The sequence below is a fragment of the Antechinus flavipes genome, chromosome 1 (assembly GCF_016432865.1).
Source record: "Antechinus flavipes isolate AdamAnt ecotype Samford, QLD, Australia chromosome 1, AdamAnt_v2, whole genome shotgun sequence".
In the NCBI taxonomy this organism is placed as follows: Eukaryota; Metazoa; Chordata; class Mammalia; order Dasyuromorphia; family Dasyuridae; genus Antechinus; species Antechinus flavipes.
Genome location: NC_067398.1, coordinates 647569138 through 647590190, shown reverse-complemented (window position 1 = coordinate 647590190; position 21053 = coordinate 647569138). Strand labels below are relative to the sequence as shown.

Below are 21053 nucleotides of genomic sequence, written 5' to 3'. Positions count from 1 at the left end.
GTGGTCCCCTGTTCCTCTCCCTAGTGACCCCCATTCTGACCCCAATTTGTTTCTCCTTTTTTGCTCATATTGGACTCTTGCATGTTTCATCGACTTGAGAGTTGTTTCTTCCGGAGTGTAAGCCATGGAATTCCAACTAGTTGGTCAAATCCGGGATCCCCGATTCCGACACTCGGCAGCCCCCTGCTGCTGACACCGCCTGCAAGTCACGTGTCTCCCGTCCTCACTCTGGACCGCAATAGGCCCCGCCAGCTCTTCAGCCCTTTTCAGCTGAAGCAGCTCCAGAAGATGAGACCTTTGTCCCTTTGTCTCAAACGAATGTGGGTCTGGACAGCTTGAGGGGAGAAGAATGGGAGAATGGCCCGAAGGCCTTGGGCCTGGACAGTGCTCGAGTTCCATGGATACCACTGGCTGCCGGGTGGCAGTTGAGGCTCTGTGACGACAGGGCTTCCCAGTCGGAGGGTGGGAGCTGGTGGAAGCAGGGTCTCCCATTGCTGCTCATTGCTTGAAGCAGCATTATCCTCTGGCCCGCTTGCTGGAGGACTCAAGCACTAGAATGGACCAAGATTGCTTAGCTAAAGCGGTTCTGGAAATCTTCCACCCGTGTGAGGTTGTTGGCCCTTTCTAAATGGTAGGTGGCAGGTTACAGTTAGTATTGAGGAGAGGGACCAGCCTGAAGGCCTTGCTAGCAAGGATGTCCTAGTGGAAGAAATGCATCGGGACTGATGTGAGGTGGCGTGAAAAAGGGACTGCGGGGGACCAGGGCAAGGTCTCAGAGGCTCTATCTAGGACCTTAGGTTTTTGTTTCAGGACATCACACGATCCCTATTTTCAGAGGATTGTAGCACAGAAAAGTCAGAGCCTAGCTCTAAATTTCAGGCAGTCACATGATCCCTGTTTGTAAAGGTCAGTAGGGGAGAAAAATCAGATCCTAGGCCAAAATTTCAGGCAGTTCATATGACCCAAAAAACCTAGACAGCCTTGCTGGTCATTGGTCAGTGGTTGCTTCCTTTTCAGTCCATCCAATGAACCCGAGCCTTTTGCTAGTTAAGCCATTCCCTCTTTCCCACCTAGGGCCTCACACCAGGCTGCTCCCTTGGGGTGCTGGCACCTTTCCTTGCAAGGACTGAATCCATGCTTTCTGTGGGCATCTGGAGATGCCTCCAACTAGCCCCTTTGAGCCGGGGGGTCGCACACAGATTCCTGCTTCTTTCCTTTGTCCTGGTTTTTTGCCTCGGGATTGGATTTTTTCTTCCACAACCTGAGAAATGTGGTTAAGTGGGTAAAAGAATTGTAATGATTTCATTTTGGTCCCTTGCTGTCTGGAGAACACGAGATTAAGGGTGTGAAAGAGAAACATTGGCAACAAAGTTTGACAACAATGAATGTTGAAAACGATTTGGAAAAATACGAATTTCAAGATTGAAAACAAATTTTAAAATACTAGATGAAATCTTTCCAATGGAAGATCTCTTCTGAACTCTTCTCTCATTTTCCTCCCTCCCCTTTTATCTCAATCTTTTTCCTCTGTCTTCCTTTCCTCCCTCCTTCCCTCCATGCTGCCTGTTCTTTCTCCTTCCTTCCTGCCCTATCTCCTGCCTCCCCTCACAATTAGCCCTGGGTGGATATCTTTCCAGTCTTGTCCTGAGCTGCTGACGTGTCTTGTTCAATTCCATTTTTAACACACTCATATTTGAATTTCTTTCTTTCAAAATTTTCCCTTTCATCTGAGTGTTTTTGAAATTTGGCACTATTATTCCTATGTCTTTTCCACAATGGATTTCGTTGAAGTGGTTGAAAATGGGGATTTTTTTTTTCTATTTCTACATTTTCTCCTCATTCTATCATTCCAGGACAATATTCCCAAATTATTTCTTGCAAGGTTCTATTTTTGGTCACACTTTTCAGTAATCAAGTTATTCAGCTTTCTATTCTACTAATATTCTAATATGTTCTCCAGATCTGTCTTTTATGTTTCACATTCTTCTATTTGTTTCCAATGTTTACAATTGGTTTTGTTATTTCTTGATTGTTCTGCATTTCCCTGGCTTCCCATTACCAATCTTCAGTTTTCAAAGAATTATTTTCATCTCGGGACTCCTTTCCTCCTTGGCAAGTTGGTTTCCTTTTTTTCCCCATATGCTTTTGGTTTTTCTTGGAGAGATTTTTTTTGGTTACATTTTCCTCAATTTGATTTTTTAAAATTCTTTTTTTGAGTTCTTCTACACATTTTCTTTGGAGTTGCAGCCATTGCACATTACTCTTTGGGGTAAAAGCTTTTTTTTTTACTTAAATGCCCTTCTCTGAAGATAAACTCGTTTTCCCTCTTCCCGTAATATATTTCAATGGTGGGATTCATCTTTGCAGATGCATTTTTTAAAAAAAGAGATTAAGCACCTCTAACTGTAGTGTGAGAGGAAGGTTCCTCAAGTTTCCCTTCAGTGTTTCCCTCTGACCAGGAACCCCAAACTCTCTGACCAGGAACCCCAAAGCAAGCTCTCGCCTCTCCTGCAAGGATTGGCAGGCAACTGCATCCATGGCCCACTGTATCTGGACTCATTGGTTTCTTCTTGGAAGGTTCTGTTTTGGATCACACTTTGCACATAGTCTAGTTCTACACTTTTATTCTATTCTAATCTGTTCTCCAGATCTTTTATGTTTCACCTTCTATTTATTTCCAATTTGCTTTGTTATTTCTTGATTTTTCTGCAATTCCCTGGCTTCCCATCGCCAATCTTCATTTTTCAAAGAATTATTTTCATTTCGAGACTCCTTTCCTCATTGCAAGTTGGTTTCCTTTTTTTTCCATAAGCTTTTTGAGGGGTTGGTTTTTTTTTTTTTTTTGACAGGTTTGTTTTTGGTTACATTTCCGTCCATTCCATTTGATTTTAAATTGTTTTTTAAGTTCTACATATTTTCTTTAGGGTTACAGCCATTGCACATTACTCTTTGGGGTAAAAGCTTTTTTACTTAAGTGTCTGAAGATGAACTCTCCTTTTCCCTGTTCCCATAATATATTTCAATGGTGGGATCCTTCTTTACAGATGCATTTTTTCAAAAAGAGATTGAGTACCTCTGTGGTGTGTGGGGAAGGTTCCTCAAGCTTCCCTTCAGTGTTTCCTTGTGACCAGTAACTCCAAAACCCCCAAAACAGGAACCTCAGAGCAAGGGTTTCCCTCTCCTGCAAATACTGATAGCCAGCTGCAACCCTGCCCCACTGCCTCTGTACCCATTGGGGGCTGGTTCCTTCTTGGAAGTTTCTTTTTATGGTCACACTTTTCCGGGAGTCAATTTCTATGCTTTTCTATTTTCTTCTAATCTGTTCTCCAGATCTGTCTTTTAGCTTTCACATTGTTCTATTTATTTCCAATATTGCCAATTTGTTTGATTATTTCTTGATTTTCTGCATTTCCCTGGCATCCCTTTGCTGATTTAAATTTTTCAAAGCATTATTTTCATCTTGAGATTCCTATCCTGGGTTGCAGACTTGTTTCCATTTTTTTTTTCCCATATGATTTTGTTTTTCTTTGGAGTGATTTTTTTTTTTTTTGGTTACATTTTCCTCAATTTCCTTTGATTTTTACATTCTTTTTTGAGTTAGTTCTATTTATTGCCTTTTGCTTTGCAGCAATTGCACATTTCTTTTGAGTAAAAACTTTTTTGCTTCAATGTCCACCTCTGAAGATGAATTCTCCTTTTTCCTGTTCCCACTATATATCTGAATGGTGGGAGGCTTCTTTGCAAGTGCAATTTTGTAACAAAGAATGTTAAGCACCTCTAATTGTGGTGTGTGACAAAGTTCCTCAAGCTTCCGTTCAATGTTTCCTTTTGAGCAGGAAGCCCAAAATCTCTGACCAGGAACCCCTAAAGCAAGAGGTCCCCTCTCCTGCAAATCGTGGCAGCCAGCTGCATCCCTGCCCCACTGGCCCTGTACCCACTGCCGGCTGGTTCCTTCTTTCCAGGGCCAGGTCTTCAGGTACTCAGTGGCACCGCTGGGCCCGGCTGCCATCCAGTCAGGCCAGCTTCACTCAGGCCTCCAGCTCTCAGACTTCAACTTGACTCTCAGAGAGTTTGGGAGATAAAACACTCTGTGCTTCTGCTGAGGCTCCAGCCCCTCCCAGCTAGACCAGGAGTCCCCACTTCTTCTGTGGATTTAGCCCCCACATGTTTCCACTTCAGACGCGTTCACGTCCAGCCCAGAGGCTTTCTTCACTTTTTTGGTTGGTCTGGAGGACCCCTGTGCTACCTCGAATTTTTGATTGAAAGGGGTCCCTTCACACACTTCTTCTCTTTGGGGGGGAGGGGGAAATGGGGAGAGCTGGAACTGGAGTCTAGGCTCCAAGCCCTCCCTACCGTCCTCCAGAGAATAAATGTCTCCAAAAGACCGGAAAGCGACCTCGGTTTGTCTCTGGGCCTTGTCTCTGGGCGCTTGAAGAGGATTGCTCACGGTCCGTCCTCGGAGTTGTTTTGGACTTGGCATCCAAGGCTGGCTGGACTTTGCCTCTCCTTTTCCAGAGCCCTTGCCTGCCTTTGGCGGGGGAAGAGGCTGGGCTCTCTTGTTGGCCTTGAGCATCTTTTGCTAGGGGCCAATTGAAGGAGGGCTCGTGGGGCATTTCCTGGCACGTGGTGCATTCTGTGGGAGGGGCTGGATGCACTTTCTTGCTGCTTGGATCACCAACGGTCCTTTTGATCTCGATGACTCGGGTTTGTTCTTCCTCGGCTTCAGACTCGTCCCCTTGGTCCCATTTGGAGGATGATTCCGAGGTGATCTCGGAGGAGGATGTCTCGGATCTTGTGTCCCTGTCGCTCTTGTCAGCCCAGGCCTGCATGGCTTTCTCAAGGACCCTGGGCAAACCAGGAGGGAATAGTTCCTCCAGAACCAGGGGAACTAACAGCGAACTAGAAGGAGCCGCCAAAGCTGAACTTGGCCCCCAGGATGGGCCCGCTACCTCCTCCTCCTGCCTTGCTGAGGCGGCAGCCGGGATGCCGTTCTGGCCCTCCACATCCAGCACTTGCTCATCACTGCTTGAGGAGCAGGGAGTAACCCGATGAGGGGGACCTGGGAAAAGGGATTTGGCCTTCTGGAAAAAGCTCTTCTCCTCCGGGACCAAGTCTGTGAATGAAGAAGGGACCATATGAACAAAGGGGAAGGAATCGGCAAGCAGATTTGGGCGGGGGAAAGATAGGAGCGGCTCACGGTTTAGGATTTACCCCCAGGGATCCCTGGCCTTTGGAGGACAACCGGACCCTTGTCAGTGTGCTCTTGCATATGCTCTCCCTCGTTCACATACTTGGAGGAAGCCCAAGAGACAACTTCATTCCTTCCCATTTTTCTGGTAACCCTCTTCTTTGTACAGTTGTTTGTAGGGGCTCACCGCCTTAGACTGGGAGCTCCTCCGGACCAGAGCCCGGCTTGGGCCATTCTTTGCATCCCCCCAGTGCTTACTATGGAGCTTGGCCCACAGCAGATAATGTGGATTGACTCTGGCCTCCATTCATTCTTCCCCTTTCTCACTTTTCTAAACTCTGCACTGTCATTTCTCACATTCTCATTCAGTTGAGTTTTACTAATTAAAATGCAAAATTACTCTTAGAACTTCCAAAGTACAAAAGGGAAGATACTTTTGGCTTTTTATTGAATTTCTTGAATATTGTCCCCTAGTTCCATTCACATTTTTTCCTTTTACATTTGTTTTTAAGATTTTTGCTTTCTAGCTTCTTTCCCGGATTCCCACCCACAATTAAGAAAGCACATTTCAAACTAGGCAAACTTTTCCATCAAAGTTGTGAATAAAAACATACATCTCCCACCTTAATGAAAAATAAACACCTCAAGAAAAATTAAGTGAAAAGTAGAGCCATCAAAAGAGAAATAGAGAATGCTTCTATCTGTATTCAGATATAATTATTCCTAATCTGTGAATCGATAGGATTTGTTTGTTTGTCTAAGTCCTTCAGAGGAGTTGTAGATGATTGTGCTACTGGGAAAAACCAAATCATTTTCAAATGGTCACCCTAGAACATTGCTGTCACTTCATATATGGCATATTTCACCCTCTTCAAGGAAGACTTTGCAGGGTTTTTTTCCCCCTCTGAAAACATTCTGCTCATCATTTCCCAGAGAACAATGATATCTCATCAGAGAAATGGGTTTCAAAAATGGTTTTTCCATTTCCCGTTGATAATTGTATTCTCCCCCCCCCCCAATTTATTCTCTTTCTTTTCAGTCTCTTTCCTCAAAAGCGTTTCATTACTGATCAATGACTTGCCCAAAATGACCTGTTCTTTTATCTTCTTCCCCTTCCCATATTCCATTCCCCTCCTATTTTCCTGCAGACTAAGAAAGAGTTCCATGGGACTTCCGGGGGTGGAGCCAAGATGGCAGAGCAGGCACACACGACTCTCTAAGCTCCTCTCATTACCCTCATAACCAACTATTTAATCCAGCCTCAAAAATAGCTCCTCACTGCTTAAATTCATGAAGATGAGAAGCACTACAACTTACCAGCCGATCCAGAAGCTCGCCAGGAAAGGTTTGTCCTGAGGGGCCAGGAACAGACTAGCACAGGCAGCGAGAGGCTAGCGTCCTGAGCAGACCAGGGACAGAGGTGATCTCTCTGGCTAGGGAAGTTATAGGGATCACCCTGCTATAGGCTAACTGCTCTGCCTTGATTACAAAGCAGTAAACTGGCAGAGAAATCAAAGCCTAAAGCAGAGGGTCCTCTAAAAAACGCCGGAACCTAACGAGATCTGGCTGTAACCCCTCAAACCGGGAAGTGACTCAGGCAGATTTTACCGCAGCCCTGCGGCCATATCCGGCAGTTCGGGGCTTTTGCGGGGGCAGTTACTGATCTGCACGGCAGGGGAGCGCAGCCTGGGCAGCCTCTGATCAGCAGAGGGGGGGGCTCGGCCTGGGGCAATAGAACCTCCCTAGCTGACTGTGCTTCCCAGGCAGACACTTCCTGTCCCTGCAAATCCATTCACTGCTCAACTGCTAACACCCACAGCCCCAGGGCGGGATTTGGCTTGGGAAGTGAAACTCTCACTGCTCAGCGTCTAGCCCCAGGGCAGTCGTTATCTCACACAGCAGGGGTTCTTTGCAGGGCACTTTCCCAGCCCGACCCTGCGGGGCCTGAGTTACTTGCGAGTGGGGAGCTCTTTCCCAGAGCACTCCAGTACCTCGCTGCTTTTTGTAGCCGGCTGGCAGGACAGCTACCCGTCCATGTACCTTTCACTGCTCTGCAGAGGAAGCTGGTAACCTCCTGGCTCTGAAGGCAGACCTTACAGGCTTTAACAAAATGAGTAAAAAAATCAAAAGGAACGATTGATAGTTTCTACACAGAAAGAGAACAGCTTTTCAACCCTGAAGAGACTAATAGCAGACAGTCTCCAGTACAAAAGGCTCTCCTAGAAGAGACTATTAAAAACCTTAAAAGAGAGCTAGAAGAGAAATGGGGAAAGGCACATAACTCACTAAAAGAAAAATTTGATAAAGTGGAAAAAGAAAACAACTTCCTGAAATGTGAATTGGAAAAGGTAAAAAACAGAGTTTGTGAATTGAAAAAAGAAAATAACTCACTAAAAAAAAAAAAAAAAAAAAAATCAGTGAAATGGAAAAAAATTCCAGAGAGCAAAACAACTCAATTGGACATATACAAAAAGAAGTAAAAAAAGCTAATGAAGAAAATAACTCATTAAAAATCAGAACTGAACAAATAGAAATGACTGATTCATTGAGACATCAAGAATCAGTCAAGCAAAACCAAAAAAATGAAAGATTGGAAAAAAATGTCAAATATTTACTCGGAAAAACAACAGACCTAGAAAATAGATCTAGGAGAGATAACCTGAGGATCACCGGACTACCAGAAAATTATGATGAAACAAAGAGCCTAGATACTATTTTACAGGAAATCATCAAAGGGAACTGCCCAGAAGTAATAGAACTGGAAGGGAAAATAGGCGTTGAAAGAATTCATCGAACACCTTCTGAAAAAGACCCTAAAATAAAGACTTCGAGGAATATTGTGGCCAAACTTCAGAATTTTCAGATTAAAGAAAACATTTTACAAGCAGCCAGGAAAAAGGCCTGGAATCCGATATTCCGAAAGGCAAAAGAACTTGGAATGCAGCCGAGAATAAACTACCCAGCTAAGCTGAGTATTTTTTCCCACGGAAGAAGATGGACATTTAATGAAATAGGAATTCCATCTGTTTCTAAGGAAAAAACCAGACTTAAACAAAAAATTTGATCTCCAACAACAGGAATCAAGAGAAATAGAAAAAGGTAAAAGCAACTCTTGAGAATTGTATTTCTGTTGTAGATATACATAAAAACCATATGTATAATTTGATTTTACCGATATAACATAAAAAAGGGAAGTAGAAATGGAAAGGGGATAATGTCAGAAAAAGGGAAGAGGGGAGATAAAAAGAGGGAAACTACATGTGACAGTGAGGCAAAGGAAACCTATCATATATGAGGGAACTTAGAGAGGGGGAGGAACATTGTGTGAATCCTACTCTCATCAGAGTTGGCTCAAAGAGGAAACACTTTACATTTTGTTTTACAGAGATTCTTCTCTCACTTCATTAAAAAGTGGGAGAGGAAAAGGGAGAAGGAAAAAGAGTAATAAGGGAAGGGTACAAGAAAGGGGAAGGGATTCAAAGGGAGGAAGGAGGGATACTAAAGAGGGAGAGCTGTGTGACATTAGTGGGACCAATAAGTTTAATACTAGGGAAGGAGGGCAAGAAAAAGAAAAACATAATCTGGGGATATTAGGATGGCAGGAAATACAGAATTGGTTATTTTAAACATAAATATGAATGGGATGAACTCTCCCATAAAGAGGAGGCAGATAGCAGACTGGCTCAAAAGTCAGAACCCTACAATCTGTTGTTTACAGGAAACACATTTAAAACAGGGAGATACATACAGAGTAAAGGTAAAAGGCTGGAGTAGAATCTATTATGCTTCAGGTGAAGTCAAAAAAGCAGGGGTAGCCATCCTTATCTCAGACCAAGCAAAAGCAAAGATTGATCTAATTAAAAGAGATAAGGAAGGAAACTATATCTTGCTTAAGGGTACTATAGACAATGAAGCAATATCAGTATTAAACATATATGCACCAAGTGGTATAGCATCTAACTTCCTTAAAGAGAAGTTAAGAGAGTTGCGAGAAGAAATAGACAGCAAAATTATAATAGTGGGAGATCTCAACCTTGCACTCTCAGATTTGGATAAATCAAATCACAAAACAAATAAAGAAATTAAAGAGGTAAATAGAATATTAGAAAAATTAGGTATGATAGATCTCTGGAGAAAACTGAATGGTGACAGAAAGGAGTACACGTTCTTCTCAGCAGTTCATGGAACCTACACAAAAATTGACCATATATTAGGGCATAAAGACCTCAAAATTAAATGCAGGAAGGCAGAAATAGTAAATGCTTTCTTTTCAGATCACAATGCAATAAAAACTACATTCAACAAAAAGTTAAGTGTAAATAGACCAAAAAGTAATTGGAAATTAAATAATCCCATCTTAAAGAATGATTGGGTGAAACAGCAAATTATAGACACAAATAATAATTTCACTCAAGATAATGACAACGGTGAGACATCATATCAAAATTTATGGGATGCAGCCAAAGCAGTAATAAGGGGAAATTTTATATCCTTAGAGGCTTACTTGAATAAAATAGAAAAAGAGAAGATCAATGAATTGGGCCTGCAACTTAAAAAGTTAGAAAAAGACCAAATTAAAAACCCCCAATCAATTACTAAACTTGAAATTCTAAAATTAAAAGGAGAAATTAATAATATAGAAAGTAAAACTACTATTGAACTAATAAATAAAACTAAGAGTTGGTTTTATGAAAAAACCAATAAAATCGATAAACCTTTGGTAAATCTGATTAGAAAAAGGAGAGAGGGAAATCAAATTAAAAATGAAAAAGGAGAACTGTCCACTGATGAAGAGGAAGTTAAAGAAATAATAAGGGGTTACTTTGCCCAACTTTATGCCAATAAATTTGATAACCTAAGTGAAATGGATGACTACCTCCAAAAATATAGGCTTCCCAGATTATCAGAGGAGGAAGTCAATTGCTTAAATAGTCCCATTTCAGAAAAAGAAATAGAACAAATAATAATAATCAACTTCCTAAAAAAAAAAAAAATCCCCAGGACCAGATGGATTTACGTGTGAATTCTACCAAACATTCAAAGAACAATTAGCCCCAATGCTTTATAAACTATTTGAAAAAATAGGGAATGAAGGCGTCCTACCAAATTCCTTTTATGACACAGACATGGTACTGATACCTAAACCAGATAGGTTGAAAACAGAGAAAGAAAATTATAGACCAATCTCCCTAATGAATATTGATGCTAAAATCTTAAATAAGATATTAGCAAAAAGACTACAGAAAATCATCCCCACGATAATACACCACGATCAAGTAGGATTTATACCAGGAATGCAGGGCTGGTTCAATATTAGGAAAACTATCAGTATAATTGGCCATATTAATAATCAAATTAACAAAAATCATATGATCATCTCAATAGATGCAGAAAAAGCATTTGATAAAATCCAACATCCATTCCTATTAAAAACTCTTGAGAGTATAGGAATAAATGGACTTTTGCTTAAAAAAAATCAGTAGCACCTATTTAAAACCAACAGTAAGCATCATATGTAATGGGGACAAAGTACAACCATTCCCAATAAGATCAGGAGTGAGACAAGGTTGCCCACTATCACCGTTAGTTACTATTTAATATTGTATTAGAAATGCTAGCTTTGGCAATAAGAGTTAAGAGATGAAAGGAATAAGAATAGGCAATGAGGAAACCAAATTATCACTCTTTGCTGATGATATGATGGTATACTTAGAGAACCCCAGAGACTCAACTAAAAAGTTATTAGAAACAATCCACACCTTCAGCAAAGTTGCAGGGTATAAAATAAACCCAAACAAGTCATCAGCATTCTTATATATCACTAACAAAACCCAACAGTTAGAGATACAAAAAGAAATTCCATTTAAAGTAACTAATGATTGTATAAAATATTTAGGAATCTATCTGCCAAGGGAAAATCAGAAACTTTATGAGCAAAACTACAAAACACTTTCCACACAAATTAAGTCTGATCTAACCAACTGGAAAAATATTAAATGCTATTGGATTGGGCGAGCAAATATAATAAAGATGACAATACTACCTAAATTAATCTATTTATTTATCGCTATACCAATCAGACTCCCAAAAAACTACTTTGATGAACTAGAAAAAATAACAAAGTTCATATGGAAAAACAAAAGGTCAAGAATTTCAAGGGAATTAATGAAAAAAAAAATCAAATGAAGGTGGCCTAGCTGTACCAGATCTAAAATTATATTATAAAGCAGCAGTTACTAAAACCATCTGGTATTGGCTAAGAAATAGATTAGTTGATCAATGGAATAGGTTAGGTTCAAAGGACAAAACAGCTGATAACTTTAATAATATAGTGTTTGACAAACCCAAAGACCCCAGTTTCTGGGATAAGAAGGCAGTATTTGACAAAAAATTGCTGGGAAAATTGGAAATTAGTATGGCAGAAACTAGGCATTGACCCACACTTAACACCGTACACCAAGATGAGGTCAAAATGGGTTCATGACCTAGGCATAAAGAATGAGATTATAAATAAATTGGAAGAGCATAGGATAGTTTACCTCTCAGACCTGTGGAAGAGGGAAGAATTTATGACTAAAGAAGAACTAGAGATCACTATTGACCACAAAATAGAAAATTTTGATTATATCAAGTTAAAAAGTTTTTGTACAAACAAAAAAAAATGCAGACAAGATTAGAAGGGAAACAATAAACTGGGAAAACATTTTTACAATCAAAGGTTCTGATAAAGGCCTCATTTCCAAAATATATAGAGAATTGACTCTAATTTATAAGAAATCAAACCATTCTCCAATTGATAAATGGTCAAAGGATATGAACAGACAATTCTCAGATGAAGAAATTGAAACTATTTATAGACATATGAAAATATGCCCCAAATCATTATTAATCAGAGAAATGCAAATTAAGACAACTCTGAGATACCACTACACACCTGGCAGATTGGCTAGAGTGACAGGGAAAGATAAAGTGGAATGTTGGAGGGGATGTGGGAAAACAGGGACACTGATACATTGTTGGTAGAATTGTGAACACATCCAGCCATTCTGGAGAGTAATTTGGAACTATGCTCAAAAAGTTATCAAGCTGTGCATACCCTTTGATCCAGCAGTGTTTCTACTGGACTTATACCCCAAAGAGATACTAAAGAAGGGAAAGGGACCTGTATGTGCTAAAATGTTTGTGGCAGCCCTGTTTGTAGTGGCTAGAAGCTGGAAAATGAATGGATGCCCATCAATTGGAGAATGGTTGAGTAAATTGTGGTATACGAACGTTATGGAATATTATTGTTCTGAAAGGAATGACCAGCAGGATGAATACAGAGAGGACTGGCGAGACTTACATGAACTGATGCTAAGTGAAATGAGCAGAACCAGGAGATCATTATATACCTCAACAATGATACTGTTTGAGGATGTATTCTGATGGAAGTGGATCTCTTCGATAAAGAGAGCTAATTCAGTTTCGGTTGATCAAAGATGGGCAGAAGCAGCTACACCCAAAGAAAGAACACTGGGAGATGAATATAAACTGCTTGCATTTTTGTTTTTCTTCCCGGATTATTTCTACCTTCTGAATTCAATTCTCCCTGTGCAACAAGAAAACTGTTCGGTTCTGCACACGTATATTGTATACAGTATATTGTATACTGTAACCTATTCAACATATAAAGGATTGCTTGCCATCTGGTGGAGGGGGTAGAGGGAAGGAGGGGAAAGATCGGAACAGAAGTGAATGCAAGGGATAATGTTGTAAAAAAATTACCCTGCATGAGTTCTATCAATAAAAAGTTATTAAAAAAAAAGAAAAAAATGGAATATACATTGTAGGATATGGTAAATGTGCAAAAAAAAAAAAAAAAAAAAGAAGAGTTCCATGTCCCTATTCAGTATTTATGGTGCCTCCTATTTGAACCAATACCAATAAGAATAAGGTTCACTCAACCAACTTCTCCTCTCCCTCTTCCAATCTATTAGAAAACTTTTTTCTAGCCTCTCTTTCTTATGGTAGATCATTTACACCATTCACTTTTCTTTTCCCCTCTTCCTGTACATCCTATAGCAATCCTTTCCATCATTTTAAAAAAAGATATTATCCCTTCCTATTCCACTCATACCCCTTACCCTCTGAGTGTGGATACTCCTTTTACCTCTCAGAATATTGATCATGTCCTAAGCAGTTGAAAGCATCCTCCTATGTCGCAATGTTATCACATCAAGCTTAACCACTCCCAGGTGGATTGAACCTGCTTCAGTCTCTCACTTGAGCTCTCTTCCCAAATTCCCACATCTCTCTTGAACATTTTGTCCCATTTGCCCAACTGCACCAGAAGCTCCAAGTGTCCAAAAGAGAACCTGTTCTTTGTCCTGCACTCTCTGCCCTCTTCTGAAATTCCCTTTTCTGTCCACCAGGTGTGCCAGCTCAGGCAGCCACCACTCTTCCCTTTGCTTAGCCCACATAGGATCCATCGAGTTAGGCATCTTTGAATTCCTTACTCAACCTTTTTTCCGCAGAGGTCTTCTTTTCTTCCCTCACGGAGCTAGCAACCAGTTCACCCTGTTCCCCTGTCTCCTAAACTCTTTTGTTAACCTGATTGTTCCATTAGGATCATGCCTTGACACATTACTTTTCTATCCTCTAGATTTATCTGGCATATTCTTGTTTGTGAGCTTTTGGCCTTTCCTCTTAGAATGAATTTTGGGGTGTCTCTTCCTCCTTTAATATAGTGACTGATAAAAGAACAAGTATGGCTACATGTTTGTTGATTAATTGATTGTCACCGTGGGGCAATATCTGAGTTTTCTTCCCCATGTTGAAGCCGAGGGAATTCCTGAGGGAAGAAAATGTCAACAAATTAACACTAAGCTTTGGTTCCAATAACTACCCCATCTTCCCAGCTAAAGGAGCAGCAAGCAGTACAAGAAAGCCCGGACAGCTCACTGGGCACAGCCAGCTATTGCCTTTCATCATCCTATGTGTTTTTACAGTAGAGCCAGCCTCAACACAATTGATAAAAATCCTTTTTTTTTTTTTCCATTTTATCCAGTTTGATCCATTCCTAAAGGTCCCTTTCCCTGTTTCCCCCTTTCTCCATCCCTTCTTTCCTCTCTCCTCATCATTCAAAGTAACCCAAAGGCAGCAACTGAGAAACTCCCTTCTATGTCAATAGAAAAACAAGAGGATGGAACCTTGTAGGCAAAGTGTCTGTCAGTAGAAAGCAGAACCTGTAAAGTTCATTGGTTTGCTGTGGCGGGTAACTTCTATCACACTACCCAAAGCACAAAATTTCTGAGAATCATTCCAATTTTCTTTGATTTCACAACATCCTATGGACCTGTCAGGCTTACTGTCCATGGGCTCCCATCCCTGCTGCTGCTTTCCCCAAAGAGTTCTCTCCTATTTGTATTCTCAGATGCACAAGACCTAAGGCCAAAGTCCTAACTACAGTGTGGGCCTACCCTGGACTAACCTTTCCTAACCCTTTCAGTGTTTTGAAGCACACGACCTCTCTAAGAAGAAATGACAGATTGGCTCCCCAACTACAGGAGAAAGGGATTTTTTACACCTACATTGGATATCTCCAGGTACAATAAATAAACTTGTCCACCTCCTCTAATCAAAAGGAAATGGAAAACATATACATTTTGAGATTGCAAAGAATTTGTTTATGAATTTGAAATATGGTTTGGAGAAAGATGGAATAGTTGTCAGAATATCAATTGTCAGAACAAGGTGAAGAAAGAACTCCTCTCCTTTCCACCCAAGGGGATGCACACGGTTCAGCTTGATTCCCCAATGGAAGGAATTGTTTGAATGCTCTAACAATGAGAATTTGGAGGCAGTCTTGAGGTCATCTCAGGGAGAAAAAGAAAGAGAGGAAGCACCTCTCTTCCATCCTTTCCACTGTCCTCAACAGCCTTTCCCAATATACCATCTCGTTGGATCCTTACAACCACCCAGTGAGGAAATGGAGGCAAGCAGGTGAAATGGTTTGCCTCAGCAACACTCAACTCTGTGTGAGGTTGAATTGGAAACACAGGTCCTCCTAAGCCCCAGGCCCATGTCTTTGTTTTACATAAGAACAGAGAAGCTTCTTCAGGATAACAACAAAAGCTATTTTCTTTGGAAGTGAGTCTCTGATGGTTTGAGTTACCGCAACAGAGTCTACAGAAGAGGGTTCTCTCTTATGATCTCAGTTGTATCCTAGCTGCTCCCCCCATTGAGTACAGAGGAACCACCATCTTGTCCATCTCCTATTGCTGGTACAAGGTATGTCTCTCAGATTTCTAGAAACCACGACTTCCCACAAAATTACACACCTCCCCCCCCCCCCAAAAAAAAATACAAACTACCTCATTCCTCCTTCTATACATATTTGGCTAACCCCATCCCCAGGATAGTCTATATCGTTCGTAAATCCTCCTACCTCTGAGAGCTTCTCGAAGATGCGAAAAACAAGGCAATCCCTTAGTGGGTGAGGAATCAGGATATGGAACGAATAGACACACACAAACAAAAACACACACACACACACACACACACACACACACACACAGTTTCTCTCTTTCTCTCACTCTCCCTCCTTACACTCTCTGTCTCACTCTGTCTCTATCACACTCTCTTCTATTTCTACTTTTTCTATTTCTATCTTTTCTCTCAATGTCTATCTACTATCTTCTCTATTTCTATAACTAGTATCTCTAATTTCTCTCTTTCTCTAAATCTGTCTCTATCTATCGCTATCTTCTCTATATATCTATCTATCTTCTCTATCTCTAGCTCTATCTACTTTATATCTATCTCTATCTACTCTATATCTAACTCTTATCTTCTCTCTATCTCTATCTATTCTCTATCTCTATCTTCTCTATATCTATCTCTATCTGCTCAATATCTAACTCTATCTTCTCTATCTCTATCTTCTCTATCTCTAGCTCTATCTACTCTATATCTATCTCTATCTTGTCTATTATCTATCTCTATGTTCTCTATCTCTATCTCTATCTACTCTATCTCTATCTCTATCTACTCTCTATCTATCTCTATCTTCTCTCTATTACCCTTCTCCCTGTCCCAACCCTCTCCTTTCTTTCTCCCACAACACTCTTCCCTCCCTCTCCCTCCCTTTCCCCACCTCCCTTCCCTCCCCCTCCCTTCCCCCCTACTCCCTCTCTCCCTCTCTCGCTCCGACCACCTCTCTCCTTCTCTCGCTCCGACCACCTCTCTCCTTCTCTTCTCTCCTCTCCTTCTCCTTCTACCTCTCTCCTCTCTCCTCCTCTCCTCCTTCCACCTCTCTCCCACTCGCTCTCCCTGCCTCTGGCTCTGGCGCTCTCTCGCTCTCTCACTCGCTCTCGCTCTCTCTCGCTCTCTCACGCTCACTCTCTCTCCCGCACAGAGCACGGGCGCTTGAGATTCCTGCTCTTTTATCCTACTAACTCTTTGTGAGGTACTTTTTCTGTTCTATCACTTGCCTTCTTCCAATCTCCTCTGTCATTGGAAGGCTGGAATAGATGTGTAGAAACAGGAACCTTGTTGGTTACATAGTTTCATCAACCTATGCCCCTCTGCCTGTATTGGGTTTCAAACTTTATTTCCCCCTGATTCTCATTACATACATTGTCATCTTCCACCGAGAGTGTATCTTTACCAAAGATTCAAAAGAGCTCTCAACATTTAACTTTTTCAATCATTGTCTTTGTCTGACTGTCCATTAATAAGGAAAAAAACAAAACTACATTTGTATCTGACGTGCAGAGATAAGGGGGATATGATATTCTTCTTTGTAAAACTTCTTTGATTCAGCTTTCGTTTCTTTTCTCTTTCTGGTTCAAGTCCAGAACTGATATTTGGCTGTCTTGATTGTCAGCACAACAGAACTGACTTTTACCGCCTTCTCCTCTTCTCTGTCTTCCCTAATATTGTTTACCTCCGTTCATTCCCTGTTGTCAATCTTCCTTTCATTTATTTTTATTGAAGTTTTTTTATTTCTAAAACATAAACAAGGATCATTTTTTCCACATTGATCCTTGAAAAACCCTGCATTCCAATTATTCCCACCTTCCCCGCCTCACCTAGGTAGCATGCAATCCAATATGTGCTCAACATGGCTAAAATACATGTTCCTTCCAAAATAGGCCTGCCAATTTATACAATTACATTGCTGCACAAGAAAAAGGAGATCAAAAAGTAAAACAAACTGGGAAGGAAAAAATTCAAGCAAATCAGATGAAAAAGTGTGAAAAGCCTATATTGTCATCTACCCTCAGTTCCCACAGTCCTCTCCCTGGGTAAGATAACGCTCCTCATCACAAGATCATTGGCATAGGCCTGAATCCCCTCATTGTTGAAGAGAGCCACTTCCATCACATTTGGTCCTCCTACAATCTTGTGTTGTCATGTACAGTGATCTCCTGCTTCTGCTCACTTCACTTAGCACCTTTTCCTATAAGTCTCTCCAGGCTTGTCTGCTACCACCCTGCTGGTCACCAAACTTCCTCTCACACCCTGGATAGAAAGTCTGCCTCTCTTGAAATCATCTTGTGGATTTGACTTAGCCAATTTGCCAAGGCACTGCTAGTTTTGTTGTGAAAGGGTTCATTTCAGGCTCTCTAATAATTCTCCTAATAGTCCTACAAATCAACTCGAAAATAAGATGGAAAAAGGGCTTGATCAAGTGGACAATTTTCTCTAAACTAAAAGTTTGTATCTGAAAAAAAAAAAACAAAAACAAAAACCCACACACCCCCAAGACGGATCTGGGTCAGGTTTGCACTTTAAAGCCTGGAGACCTGAGAGTATGCAGCTCTCAATTGGGACGGGTGAAAGAGAACAAAGAAAGAAGGGATCAGTCAAACAAAGTAACCGGAAAGGGAAGAGGACTCATTTTCTGGAATTCTATAAGTTTTGTTAGGCTTCTTGAAAGTATCTTGTGACTAAGCTTATTATCCTGACCTATAACTAGTTGCAGTTACAAAGATCCCAATGAAGGATGACTTGAATGATAATCTACAGCTTTGCTAAGTAGGAATAATGTCTAGTGATTGGCTTTTATATCTGGAATGTTGTACTTAAGGCTATCTCCTCAGATATCAAGATGAGTTTTAAATTTTAGATGATGAATCTCTATTAGGGTTGCATGAGACAATCACTAATCTCTGGTATGTGCTAGAATCGTGCATTTGTTTACTTTCATCACAAAATCTTCGAAATTTGTGTGCAGACATTGAAACATTACGGAAAATTTAAATCTGTATTCGATATGATTTTGTGGTAAAAAAAAAAAAATAGGTGAATAAAACAAAGTTCTGGTAACTTACCTTAATAGATCACATGTTAAATCCCCTAACTAGATGGAATAAGTGGCTTTTTAAATGTTTATTGGGTAATTTGTAAAAATTATGATCTATGCTTTAAAATTTCATCACTTTGCCTAGACATTTGTATAAGTTTTATGAAATTTATGAAATAAATTTTGAAATAACACCACAGTTATTTAGATATTAGATATATTATGAATAAGAATGGTTTGAAAAAGAAGGGACAAAAAAGATTGGTTTACAAAAGCAATTGATTGTTTGAATGAAACATCTTGTAAGAATACTCCAAGGTAAAATACTGATTTAAAGAAAAAACTCGTCTTAATTGGTGTGTATGTTGAAATTAGAAATGACTATAAATTAAATGAGACATCTCTCCATTTTTGTGAAAAGCTATGTTGTGTTTCTTCAGCTATGATTGATGGAAATTGTGAAATTGTTCATCAAATAGGGTTACTGTCATAATACTAAAACCTAAAATTGTAAAGGATTATTGATGTGTGATAGGTTGATAGAAAGAAAGAGACAGCATGGTAGAAAGAGGGAAAAAGAGAGAGGGAGACAGGAGCTGTGAGGGCATAGACAATAGCAGAATGTTTTGGCTGGTATCAAAAGGTAGCTTCAAGACCCCAAAATTGAGAAACAGAAGGGACGCCAAGAATGGTAGTTATGAGATGGAGTCGGAGAACATAGAAAGGGGTTTTAATAATGATGGAAAGAAAAGGTCATTCTTTACTGGATCTTGCCATTTGCCAGGAGAAAGGAAACTCCAGTTTGGGGCATGACTTTAGCCATCAGGCACAATCCTGAAAGGGACTTAACATCCTAAGAGAGTTAGCTCTAAGGAGGAGAGGTGGGTTTGGAAAGCTTAGTGGCGATAGCAGTGACACCACATGGCATAGGGTTAGGCCAAGGACAGCACGAGGCAGAGTGTCTTGGGGGGCTGACCCAGGGGAGGCCAGTGGCCTTGGGGTTGTCCATGGGTAGATTTTGTGGGGAGGATTTGGCCCCAGATACATGGATGGGATAGGGAAGGAGACTTCTGTCCCTGTTTTGTACACTTGTCGGGTTGGAAAAATGCTTGGTTCTATATGTAGAGTTCCAGTCTCTTCGTCTTTAGGTTTCTGGAGAACTTCAGAACAGGTCTATTTCAAATGGGAAGGGGGAGAGTCTGGCAGGTAGCCAAAGGGCTACCAACATGTGTATCCCCTTGGATACAGCAGGGTTTCTATGGAGCTAATATCCCAAAGAGATCTTAAAGGAGGGAAAGGGGCCCACATGTGCCAAAATGTTTGTGGCAGCCCTTTTGGCAGTGGCAAGAAACTGGAACCTGAATGGATGCCCATCATTTGGAGAATGGCTGAATAAACTAGGGTGTATGAATGTTATGGAATATTATTTTTCTAAAAGAAACTCTCAGGGGGCTGATTTTAGAGGGGCCTGGAGAGACGTACATGACCTGATGCTAAATGAAATGAGCAGGACGATGAGGTCATTGTACGTGGCAACAAGAAGATGATACAGTACTCCATACTGATGGATGTGGCTCTCTTTTAAAAGGAGATGATTTGGTGATGAAGAGAGCCATCTACACCCAGAGAGAAGACTGTGGGAATTGAGTCTGGATCACAAAATATTTTCATTATTTGGTTCGCTTGCATTTTCACAGTTTTGGTTCCGGATCTGATTTTTCTTGTGCAGCAAAATACTTGTAAGCTTACATATATTGCATTAAGCGTCATATTTTCACATGTCTAATATATATTGGATTGCCTGCCATCTAGGGGAGAAGGGACCATGAGTGCAAGCTCTTCCTGGACTTTTCTGTTAGTTTTCATCATATACAGTCCCGTGCTGCTTCCTATATGCCCCTGACCGGGGCACCTTTAAGTCCCCAAGTCCTGAATCCTACACTCCCTCATTGAGCTCCCAGACAATTCTGAAGGCCCCTTAAACGCCCATTCTGAAGCCTATCTGGAAGAGGAGTACATTCTTAGGGAAGGATTGCCAGATGGATTGTACACAGGGGCCCCAGGCAGGGGCTTTAAAACTCTTTTCAAAGCCTTCCCTTAGAAGAGTGAAAACGTCTCTAGAATTGTTGCTAAAGGAGATCATGCTTCCAGGAGGCCACACTGTTCCCCTTTGAGGAAATAAAAGCACAAATTGGGGGGGAAAGTTCTTAGAAATTTATTCTGGAAAAGCTGGATGAGAGACATCCATGATAACTATCTTCCCCTCTCCGTCGTCCTCTCCGTGTGGTCCCCAGTTCCTCTCCCTAGTGACCCCCATTCTGACCCCAATTTGTTTCTCCTTTTTTGCTCATATTGGACTCTTGCATGTTTCATCGACTTGAGAGTTGTTTCTTCCGGAGTGTAAGCCATGGAATTCCAACTAGTTGGTCAAATCCCGGGATCCCCGATTCCGACACTCGGCAGCCCCCTGCTGCTGACACCGCCTGCAAGTCCCGTCCTCACTCTGGACCGCAATAGGCCCCGCCAACTCTTCAGCCCTTTTTAGCTGAAGCAGCTCCAGAAGATGAGACCTTTGTC

At 41.1% G+C, this 21053-nt stretch overlaps 1 protein-coding gene across 1 annotated transcript in view; it reads right to left on the bottom strand.

Moving 5' to 3' along the window:
- Positions 1-1078: 1078 nt before the first annotated feature.
- LOC127547955 (uncharacterized) overlaps positions 1079-21053 on the bottom strand; it is a 38422-nt gene continuing 18447 nt past the window's right edge. The window contains exons 2-4 of the mRNA XM_051975091.1: positions 13969-14018; positions 4354-5113; positions 1079-1322 (exon numbers count right to left, since the gene is read on the bottom strand). Of these exons, the coding sequence (XP_051831051.1) occupies positions 1079-1322; positions 4354-5113; positions 13969-13999 (1035 nt within the window). The 5' untranslated portion in view covers positions 14000-14018. The remainder of the gene's footprint in view (positions 1323-4353; positions 5114-13968; positions 14019-21053) is intronic.